Source organism: Grammomys surdaster, unplaced genomic scaffold, assembly GCF_004785775.1.
Source record: "Grammomys surdaster isolate TR1022 unplaced genomic scaffold, NIH_TR_1.0 126818, whole genome shotgun sequence".
In the NCBI taxonomy this organism is placed as follows: Eukaryota; Metazoa; Chordata; class Mammalia; order Rodentia; family Muridae; genus Grammomys; species Grammomys surdaster.
Window position 1 is genome coordinate 6035 of NW_021621605.1, and position 12112 is coordinate 18146.

Consider the following 12112-nt stretch of genomic DNA (forward strand, 5'->3'; position numbering starts at 1 on the left):
AACTATTGAATGTCATAATTCTGAGTTATTGATAGATATGTAATATTATCTATCCCTTTGCTTCTTGAGACATTTCTTCAGTGATTCTTGACAAGTGTGTGTGTTTGGGGTGGCGATTATAGCTTAGAAACCCCCAGCTACTTCCCTGCCTTAAGATATGCTGGCACTCATGGTGTATATTCTGTTTTTAAAGATGGGAACTGTTGTACTTGTGAATGCTACAGGAGGGTGAAAAAGCAGGTGTTTGAACTGTAGTTGACCTGTTTTTTAAGTTTTTTGTCTGTTACTGTTTCTTGCTTACCAAAATATCATGATCATTTTCTGCTTTTAGTTTACTATGGGCCAGAAACATCCTTGGGGAGATATATATATTAAAAAAAAAAACAGCTGCGATTTCATAGTACTTTCTTCCTTAATATAACAATAACCCATTCTCTTGAGAAGCTACGTTTTATGCATAGAAGCAGGCAGACCAGTTTGTGATTTGCCTGAGGGAGAATGGGACATAGGAAAGAGGTCCATACAGGCCTCACAACCTGGTTTTGCAATATTTGGTCAAGAATTATAGGCCTCAGGTATCCAGACCCAGAAGTAAGACATAGAGTATATAGTCCTTTTCTTTTGGCCCCACTTACTTCTAGCTATTTAGGGACAGACACAGTTAGAGATGACTAAAGTAATATCTTCTAAAGTCAAGCCAGGGTCCCAGGATGTTGGGTAGGACTGTATTAAGGAAAGTACTATGAAATCACAGCTGTTTAAAAATCAATATACTTTCATTATTGAAAGAAAACAAATTCAAATAAAATATATATCGCATACCAAAGTGATGCAGGCCTCAAGCCCATATACATCTCAGTAAGCTTCAGTAGAGGTACAATTGCCATTCTTTTTCACCATTGCATATATTTTTATGCACTCAGTGACTACCAACAATGAGAGATCTGTGATAGAATTAGAACTAGACAAACAATTAGCTTTATACCCTTTTACTAGTTTTTTATTTTGTTGTTTTTGGTTTTGGTTCATGATTATAGTGTGCTTTTTTAAAATATATACTTGCGTTTATAATGGATAATTCAAGAATACCATGAAGCCTTTATTTAATTCAAATAGCATTAAAATGGAAATAAGTCTTAGTGTTTAAAAAAAAAAACTCAAGTGATTAAAAATATACTAAATTTGGTGTTTCCCTCTCCCCTACTTCTGTCTTATCTTTATGTCTTAATTTTTTAGATCGACTTCAGCTTCCAAGGAATATGATTGAAAACAGCATGTTTGAAGAAGAACCAGATGTGGTAGATTTAGCCAAAGAGCCTTGTTTACATCCTCTGGAACCTGATGAAGTTGAATATGAGCCCCGAGGTTCGAGGCTACTGGTGCGAGGTCTTGGTGAGCATGAGATGGATGAGGATGAAGAGGACTATGAGTCATCTGCAAAGCTGCTAGGCATGTCCTTCATGAACAGGAGCTCGGGCCTTCGGAACAGTGCAGCAGGCTACAGGCAGAGTCCAGATGGGACTTGTTCAGTACCCTCTGCCAGGACCTTAGTGATCTGTGTTTTTGTCATTGTGGTTGCTGTCTCTGTAATCATGGTGATTTATCTACTGCCTAGATGTACCTTTACCAAAGAAGGCTGCCACAAAATAAACCAGTCAGCAGAACTCATTCAGCCATTTGCTACAAACGGGAAAGTGTTTCCATGGGCGCAAATTAGGCTTCCCACTGCCATTATTCCTCAACGCTATGAACTTAGCCTACATCCAAACCTAACCTCAATGACATTCAGGGGTTCTGTGACAATTTCACTTCAGGCTCTTCAAGACACACGGGATATCATTCTCCATAGCACAGGACATAATATTTCAAGAGTGACATTTATGTCAGCAGTTTCAAGTCAAGAAACACAAGTTGAAATCCTGGAATATCCATATCATGAGCAAATCGCCGTTGTTGCTCCTGAAACCCTTCTAACAGGACACAATTATACCTTGAAGATAGAGTATTCAGCAAATATATCTAACTCTTATTATGGATTTTATGGCATCACCTACACAGATAAAAGTAATGTGAAAAAGTATGTAAAACTCTGAAATGATTCTTGTTCTCTGCTCTTCTGCATGTAACTTCTACAATGCAAATAAGTCCCTTTGTCCACACCATAGATATTTTAAATTTAATTTGAGTTAAATAAAAGCACAGAGGTTTTAAATTTAGGAAGTTATATACAAAGTAGAGTGGTAATATGGAAGAATATACTTCTTTTGAGCTTTTTATATTTTATGAGATGAATATTAATTGTCATCCTTCCATGAAGCTGTAAGAAGTGAGGGGAGTCGGTTAATCTGCTTGCAGGCAGGATTTAAGGGGGTATTTAGTGAGTTGGAGAAAGAATGAAATATGCCTATGTATATCATTCTTAATGTCCTTAATCTTTACTGGTTTACTTTTTAATATGTCAGTTTGAGTGCAGAATCTCTAAGAGTATAGGAAAGAGTCCATCTCAAAAACGAAACAAAAAAACCCAAACAAACAAACAAACAAAAAAAACAAAGAGAGAAACAAAATATAAGAGTATTCCACAGCCTGTTTGGATCACACTTTGTTGTTTAATCTTCGTAGTTGTATCATAAATGAGTTTTCTGAAAGTGCACATTATTATGGTCATGTTAGCTCTCCTCTGTGGACAAAGACCATTTATATGAGCTTTATGTTAGTACAGCATTCTTACATAGTACTCTCATAATATTCTGTAGACCAGTTTAAGAATTATTAATTCTTACCATTTTGCTAGTATATATTAACATATTGTTGTTATGTTCAGTGTTTTAGAGATTTTTTTAAATTTTCAATTCATTGAAAGAAATATATTTTTAAGAGTAATTTCACTAACTGAACACAAAAACAATACATTAGTTCTTTTCTCTCCACCCAAGAGACATTTAATTAGCTATAGAATGCGTGTTTTCAGCCAGCATGGAAGCACACATCTTTAATCCTAGCACTCAGGAGGCAGAGGCAGGCAGATCTCTATGAGTTGAAGGCCAACCTGGTTTATAAAGTGAGTTCTGGGACAGTTCTCTGTTATACAGAGAAACCCCAGTCTTGAAAAAGCAAAAAGGCAAAGGGGGAGGGGAACAGTTTTGCTTTTGTCAAATAATAGAAAAAATTATTCTGTTTCTTTCTCAGTCATCCAAAAACATTCAAATACTAAATGAATTGATGAGTATAAAGTTGCAGCCCTCTGCTAGGAATTAAGAATCATCAAAAGCTGCTCTAATTTTCTTTTTTTACATCAAGTTTTACACTGGTAGTTTGAATTTGAAACATTTGGTTATATTTTAGTAACCTCTGCTTACTACAAATGCCAGATAAATGACTATTTTTCTTTATATATACCTTTTAAACAAATAGCATACTGTCTGTATGTTTTAGCTGTTGAATGATTATCTAAAATTGAACAAAAATCTGTGATTGATATGGCAGCTAAAGTTTTTAGCTTTAATTTTTGGGTTGTAATCTTTGTTATCCCTAGGAAATACAGTATTTAACACCCTATTTGCATTACACATTTTATATGTAGAATGATCCACATATATAGATAGAGAAATGATAGATAAACATACATACATACATATAGACAGATAGACAGACACACATACACATACACTGCTCATATAATGAAACAATGACTTAGAGTTCTAGGATCACCAAGGGCTACACACAGAAACCCTGTCATGAAAAACCAAATAAATAGACAAGTAAACAAATAAAAACAGTGATGTAATATTGCAAGCAGAACTCTAAGAGAAGCCCCAGAGTTATCTTGTCTAATCTGATTATTCCTTGAAATATTTGGACCTAGTGCTACATAATGGGATAAATGAATACTGTGTAGAATCCAGTGATTTTTAGTATAGATGTGTAAATTATTGGCATGGGCTGGCTTGAGTTATGTTAGAAAAATATGGATCCTTGAAACTAAGAAATAGAGAAAATAGTATCTTAAGCTGAAAGTTTAGAATGAACAGAAATAAGTTCATTTACCTGCCTGTTAAAGTGAAGTCCCCACATGATTGTCTATCTTGAAAGTAGATACAAGTTTAGATCATTTTTACCTTCAGAATGTCTGAAAACTATTAATCCTAAGCAATGCTGTATGTTTTTCACTTTGGCTTTATTTTGCTGGAAACTTATATTAGACCCGCTATAATTAGAACAAATATTTAAACTGATAAAAGTAATTAGAAGGATTCATTTCTTGTTGCTTAAAAGGCAGCTATTACCACTAAAGCATCAATGCTCATGTTGCCTGGAAAATCACAATGTCTGTAAATGTCATATGCTTTGAAGAGACCCTGCTTGTGGTCAGGAAACCTTACCTACTTTCCACACTGCTACCGACATAACCTATGCTTATTTTTATCTTTGCACTTGTTTCCTCTAATAGAGGTGTTCATGGTCGCCTTTGGTGAGCAGACATTTTACAGTTCTTAATGTCTAACATTTTGATGATCTTCATAATATGACCCTTTGTTTTCTCTCACAGCCCTTATTCTCCTATCGTGTTGAACTCTCTATTTCCTACAACTAAGCATAACAGTAGCCAGTACTTGTTGGGAACTGAAGTACTAGAAACTGCTGTTTCTTTAGTATTCTACCCTGACAAACTCACTAAGAAATGCTAATATATTCATAATAGCCAAGGACAAAAGTGCATAAAGTAATAATAGTCTGGCAGGGCTGGCAGGAAGCAGAGAGAGATCTTAAATCTTTCCATTGTGTTGAACTACTTCCCCGGTTCATACTTCTTCTCATTTGCACTTTTTTTTTTTTGCCAGTGCTTAGGATTCTCTTACTCACCTCCCAGCTAATTCCTGTCCTGACTTGAGGACATGCTTAGCAAGTGTTTCTGAGCGCCAGCATAGTCACAAGGAAAGAATAGGTATCAAGTTCAGAATTGAAAAGACATTGTAATTGTAATTGAAAAGACATTGTAATTGTAGCCTTCTCATAGACTTGTATGAGATAATTATATTGTTTGCTTATTTTGACTTAGAATATTAGGATCTATACTCAGGCATGATAGAATGCATTGGTAATCCCAGCATTTGGGAGGTAGAGGCAGGAGGATCAAGGGGGTCAAGGTGTGTGTGTGTGTATACACAGTGAATATGAGGCCAATTTTGGCTATTTATGATTTGGTCTCAAACAAAGAGAAGAACATTATGATATAATTTTTGTCTTTAAATAGGCCTCTCTAATGTGAGTAATAGGAATATAATTAGAGTTTTTCCTATTCTGTTTACTAGGTGAAAATGTTGGCAGGGGATGAATAAAAGGAATGAACATTAGAAATAGCATGTTATCAGAAGAAGTTCACTCTGCCTTTATTTATCAGGGCCTATGCTTATCAGGAAAGACAATGATTTTAGGTGTGGGAGAGAATTGTAGTTACCTAGTACTAGTAATATGCATCAATGTAGAACCACCTAGGTAGTATACCAACGTTTCGTTTGGTTTTATTGTAATGTTTTCCTGGATTCTGACAAAACACTGGGCTTGGTGCAGGGAAACCTGTCTCAGCCTTAATATATAACATTAAAAAAAAAAAAAAGCCTGAGATATAGGTTACAGACTTGACAGGGTCATGTGGTTAATAAGTGTAGATCCCAAATTCAATTCTCTCTTTTCTGCTTATCTTCTAAAAGTGGAGTCTAAGGACTGAGAAGCAGAGGGGTTGCTGTGACCAGAGTACCTGTGGATGGTATGGAAACTGGTATGAGGGAGGACTTTTGCCCTGTTACTCTGCTTGTATAGTCTTCTACATGGAGATCACTTTTCTCCTGACTGAAAATCTACTGTTAGCCCTTGCTTCTATTTGTGCTTTTCACATACAAGACCTTTGTATGCATTATAGTCTTAACTGCTGCTGTCATGGTGCAAAAGGGAAAACCATTTCTGTTCATCTCTGAAAAGAAGATAAAGGAAAGCAGAATAACTATTAAAGAACAACTGTTTTTTTTTTTCTATTTTCATGAATGTGCATATTGTAGATTTGAGATTCAGGGTTGCTAACCCAGATGTTTAGTAGCAACTAATGACAATCCTGCCTATGGACTTCTGTCGGAAACTCAAGCGGCTATGTTTGTGAATCCCACCACACTCAGCAGCTGCTCCAGCTTATAAACACATAAATGCCTTCTTTCCTTATGCTGCCATCTTTCTCAAGTGTATTCTTCAATTCTGTGCTTGAAATTCAAGGACCCGTTCAGGCCGTGTACTGTTTCTTTACAGTGTCTTCAACTCCAGAATTTATGTCATGCCATTTGATCCCACTAATGTGCTTCCACTGTTACGAATATAATTTGAAGCCTGCTAGAAGATTCTGTCCCCTCTAGACCTCTGTTTTCCCTGCCCCCTTAGTTAATAGTGGGTCTTTTAAAGACTGGAGTTGTATTTTTCTTCATAGCCCTAGTACTTGGTAGGATGCCCTGTCTAGTAGGCACTCTAACTATTGGACTGAATTTGCATTTGTTTTTAGGTACTTTGCAGCAACTCAGTTTGAACCTCTGGCAGCAAGATCTGCTTTTCCTTGTTTTGATGAGCCAGCATTTAAGGCCACATTTATCATCAAGATCACAAGGAATGAGCACCATACTGCATTATCAAATATGCCTAAGGTACTGGGACATGAAGGTGAAATATTTGGATAGATCTCTTAATCTCTGAGAACAGTTGGATTCCTCTTTACTGTACTCCTAGTAGGAATACTTAGAAACATACGTGTATATATTCTTTCTCAAATAGTTAAATAAAAATGGAAAGAAAAGTACTTTGTCAGTCTGAGGAATACTTGAGGAAGGAAAAGACCCTGCAGGACTTAGAATGCATGGGTAGGAGGTGTAAAGTATCTTTTTGCACTGCAAAATATTAGCACTATGAACTAGTACAAGCCCAAGTTACTTGCAATATAATGAATTTGCTCTTGTAAGCATTGTTGAGACTATGGAATTATGATCATTCTTAGTGTTTTGGCAAAGGAAACTTTGGATTATTGTTGTGTGGAAATAAACAAGAACAGGAGCCTCTATCTTGAATGTTAGTTGCATGGGAGGTAGTAGGGGTAACACCAAGCAGAGGAGTTTTTTGTGTCTGCCTGAATGGCTTTGTGCAGCCTATGTGTTCTTAGAACCTCTATGGCTAGAGGTGAAGAGTAGCCACAGGCAGCAGGCAATACAATCTACCCCCATAGACATCAGACAGCATGAGCTTTCAGCATGAGCGACTCTTCACCTCGGTCCATCTCTTAAAGAAGTGGGCATCTGCTTCTACAGTAACCCAAAGCAAAACTTGATTCATGTTTGGGAAATGTTGAGATTTCCTGGCATTTCTTCATCTTCTGTCTGTTGCAGAGTTCTCTAGTGACTTAATGCTTTTGATTCCACTAAAAGTTTTCCTGGGGTCCTCCATGGAGCACTAGGTCCTGTCAGGGGGTGTCTTAGCTACAGTTCCTTCTTGAGGTCAGTGATTCTCAGGTTATGGAGGTGGGGAAGGATTTGAGTTTTGCTATAAAAGAGACAGAACAACTGCTACAGGTAACTTACATATATTGAAAGTCATGTGGAGGTTCTCATACTCTGTCCTCTTGATCAAGTAGAAGAAACTGAAACATCTATACTCTCTAGAAGTTTGTGTTGAAAGATTAAAATATATAATTGTTACTTACATGAATTTTTAGTTTCTCAGTATATTTGTCATTGATTCCTTTAATTATAGAACTATCATCTTTCTTTCTTTTTTACTTTAGAAGTCATCGGTCCCTGCAGAAGAAGGACTTATTCAAGATGAGTTTTCTGAAAGTGTAAAAATGAGCACATACCTTGTTGCTGTCATTGTAGGGGAGATGAGGAACCTGAGTCAGGATGTAAATGGAACTCTGGTATGATGGTGTTCTAATTGTCTGAAAGCCTGTCTGTCTCTGTGTGTGTGTGTGTATGCATACATATATATGTGTGTGTGTGTGTGTGTGTATGTGTATAACACACACACACATATATGTATATATGTATGTATGTATGTATGTATGTATATATATATATATATGGATGGTGGTGGTTCTTGGTGGTTGCCTTATGAATACAAGCTTTTAGATGAGATTCTAATATTTTATACCAGAAGTACCACTCTCACTTAACTCATACTTACTACTGTTCATTTGATATATGAAAGCCAATAGTTTTCAAGTTTTCTATTTTGTGAGAATTACAGTAAGATGACATACTGACATTTCCAGAACTGTACTGTGGAATATGATGGTCAGTAACCTTATATAGCTCTTTAAATTTAAACTAAAATAAAATGTAAGATTCTCTGCCTGCTGTACTTCAGGAGTTACAGTAATTTGTGTAACTGTGGTTATAATACTGGATTGGTGGTAAAATTGAGATGAATACTCTAAAAAAAGTTTAGGTGCTGGGCTACAGATCAGCAGTGTTTTTTTGAGCATGTGTAAGGCTCTAGTTTCAATCCCTGAAAACAGAAGATAAAAGAGAAGTCCTAGTTGAGTTTTTCAAAGAGAATGAATACAATTGTTTAATGGCCTAATTTATTTCCATTTCTTCATAATTTATAATTTAATGATGCTTTTTTGTTTTTCTTTGTATCTATGTGTAAATAGTTGTTTGATTTGAATTTTTATTTATAGTAGAGATACACTGACAATACACAACAGTTTCTTTTTAAGTACTTACTTCCTTTTTACGCACCTTTCCAAACCTGTCCCCTCATCTGCTATGTTAGCTCAGTATTGTCAGTAGGAATACATTAAAATTCATCATTTTGATATCTGAGATCTTTTTCTATAGGCTCAGCTGTTTTTCAGTTGTTTTAGTGTGAATTCTTCCATCTCTCTTAGTGTCATAATTTATTATCACATATATAATCCACCCTTATGTATAGTTGATGTTTAAGAAAGGAGTTTCATGGGGGCTGGCGAGATGGCTCAGTGGTTAAGAGCACTGACTGCACTTCCAGAGGTCACGAGTTCAAATCCCAGCAACCACATGGTGGCTAACAACCATCTGCAATGATATCTGATGCCCTCTTGTGGGGTGTCTGAAGACAGCTACAGTGTACTTACATATAATAAATAAATAAAAATTTAAAAAAAAAAAAAAAAAAAAAAAAGAAAGGAGTTTCATATAACTTTTTTGGGTGGATAGGCAGAGGTTTTATTCATCCATATTAGGCAGTAGCATAGCCTAACAAGGAATCACCTCTTCACAATTACTAGTTCTAATCTCTTGAAGAGACTTTGTTTTAATCCCCTATATACCTCATTTTCCAGTACTATGATATTATATGCAGACATAGAAAAGAAAAACCATCTACATGTCCACATATATTATATATACATATATGCATAAATAAAGTACACATTTCTTTTTTCAATAAATAACTATATTGTCTATAGTTGTCTTGCATACCAAGAAAGATAATCTCATTTTTAGTACTACCTAGTAGTAAATTTTTTTTAGCATGAATAAACAATAGTTTTACTATTTTTCTCCTTTTTAAATTAGGAAACGAATAAGAATATGCTTTGTGTTAGCAGCTGTGCTAGGGACTCATTTATAAACATCTTATTTTATAGAATGACGGTGGTAACCTTAGTCCTTTATCACTGATGAGAGTGTCTCTGAGAGGGTAAGTGACTAACCTAGGGTCACAGAGCCAGTAGGAGACAGTTTTTCTCTCCACCTCTATATATTGCTGACACCAGTAACTTGTGTAGGTATTGCAAGAGTCTAAAACTTGAAAGGTTGTGAAGGATTTTTGTTTAAGATGTTGAAATCCACTTTCTATTTTATAATAATAGTAGGTCTGTTTAACAAGGTTCAGGAATAAAGAGAATTGACCAATAAACTGATTTTTATTGATGACTGTAGATTACTATATATGCCTTGTTTATTAATGAAGTCTGCTTTCATATCAAAGTCTCAAAATAAAAAGAAGACTTAGGAGTATAGTCCAGTTCACTGGACACTAGCCACACCCAAAGGTTCAATACTTAATTTTTGTTGTTGTTGTTCCATAAATATTTCTTTTTTCTTTCGTAGAAGGTGAAAGATCCATTTGGTCTGGAAAAAAAAAGGTTTTTTTTTCTTCCCTTCTTAAAAATGTCAGAATTACTTGGAAAATTATAGGCCGGTTTTGAAAAATGCTGCTTCATGCTTCTCTTGAGGTTTCTATTTTGTTTCCTTGCTTCCTACATTTGTTTTTTTTTTATAGATGGACTAGATGATAGAATCTGTTTAATTAGTCAGGTATGAGTACTACATCTGACATGTAGAACTTAACTAGAACCCTCAACAGTACTATCAGTATAGCTGTAATTTTAATTTATTCACAAACATGTTTTTGTTCAAAGTTTCTAAAGTAATTTCTATTCTGTCTTAGTTAGGGCTTACTATTGCTGTAACTTAGCTTGGGTAGGAAAGAGTTTATCTTATCTGTCTTACACTTCTACAGCACTGTTTATCACTGAAGGAGGCCAGGACAGGAACTCAAACAGGGCAGGATCCTGGAAACAGGAGTTGATACAGAAGCCATGAAGGGGTGCTGCTTAATGGGTTGGTTCTATGACTTTGCTCAGCCTACTTTCTCGTAGAACCTAAGACCACCAGCCCAAGAATAGCACCACTCACCATGGGCTGGGCCCTCCACCATCCTCCACCGTCAAGGAAATGTCTTAAAGCTGAATCTTATGGCAGCATTTTCTCAATGGTGGTTTCCTCCTATCTGTTAACTCTGGATTGTGTCAAATTGACATAAAACTAGTCAGGACATATCCTAAGTGTCTTTCAAGCATCCTGGTATACTTTGCACATTTGATTTCATTTCCTACTAGTGTATCTAATCAGTCATTAGGAAGAAACTCAACACTTTCTTATGTTAGGAACTTATGCTTTTTGTAATGTGTTCAGTTAATCTTATTTGGAAGGCCAGTGTGTCCTTTAGATCCTTCAGGCTCTATTACTGCTTTTCATGCAGGTGATAAGGTTTGGGCCTGCTTTTGTTGGCACAAACAGGTTAAACCTACCAAATGCTCTATTCCTCAGTCATAAAGAACCCTTTGCTGTGAGTAACCAGGAATCTTTATAGCTGTAGTTATAAGCAATCTGTGTAATTCTATATGATTTCTTTCTGAGTGTATAGCCTGAAGTGAATTGGCAAGGTGAGACCTGAATCATAGTGAGGGTATCTCATGATATATGATTGTTTCTTATATTACATGATCCATCAAAGCAAGCCAACAACTGAAGTTAATATTTATTTATGAGTATGTAGTTAGTGTTGATTGAATAACAGGCACAATAACAGGTACCAAAAGGATTAACACCTTAGTTTTATGCTACATATAACTCATCTTCACAGTTCATAAGCAAGACCACTTGTCAGTTACAGGAGTGTAAGAGTGTATCATTACATTAGTGACAGTGCTTATAATTTGCTCTGAGATGTGCTATAGTATGGGATACTGGGGAAAGCTTTAAAAAATTAAAACATTAAGTAATTCTTTTGTGTAAGTATAGATATGAATGACTTGTTCTGTGTGGGTGGAAGAATTATGAGGATTCGCTGGTCCTAACAGTGCTCAGCTGAGTGGCATATCATATTAATTTTACCTGCCATTACACCATGGATTATGTTTCTCTTTAGGTTTCTGTATATGCTGTACCAGAAAAAATTGGTCAAGTTCAACATGCCTTGGACACAACTGTAAAGCTCCTTGAGTTTTATCAAAATTACTTTGAAATTCAATACCCACTTAAGAAATTGGGTAAGAATTAAATAGTTTCTTTGATTTTTATTGCAATTTATAACAAAGATTTGCATCATAAATGATTTTTTTTAAAAAAGCCTTTGCCAGATTTTTTAAAAAGAAAATTTTAATGCTGTAAAAATTTTATTTGTTAACATTTATTTACAATCTATACATCTGAACTTAGACTTAAAATTACTTAGATAACTTAAAAGTTTATGGGGTTGTCGAAATTTGCTTAAGGCTCTATTTGGAGTTTGAGAAATTCTAACTTCCAAGAAATTT

General features: G+C 35.5%; 1 protein-coding gene across 2 annotated transcripts in view; it reads left to right on the forward strand.

Moving 5' to 3' along the window:
• Nucleotides 1-1240: 1240 nt before the first annotated feature.
• LOC114615522 (leucyl-cystinyl aminopeptidase) overlaps nucleotides 1241-12112 on the forward strand; it is a 39476-nt gene continuing 28604 nt past the window's right edge. The window contains exons 1-4 of one of the 2 annotated variants that reach the window (XM_028761210.1): nucleotides 1241-2077; nucleotides 6545-6683; nucleotides 7811-7942; nucleotides 11725-11845. In XM_028761210.1, coding sequence (XP_028617043.1) covers nucleotides 1260-2077; nucleotides 6545-6683; nucleotides 7811-7942; nucleotides 11725-11845 — 1210 coding nt within the window. In that variant the 5' untranslated portion in view covers nucleotides 1241-1259. The remainder of the gene's footprint in view (nucleotides 2078-6544; nucleotides 6684-7810; nucleotides 7943-11724; nucleotides 11846-12112) is intronic. The other variant, XM_028761211.1, reaches the window with a different exon arrangement.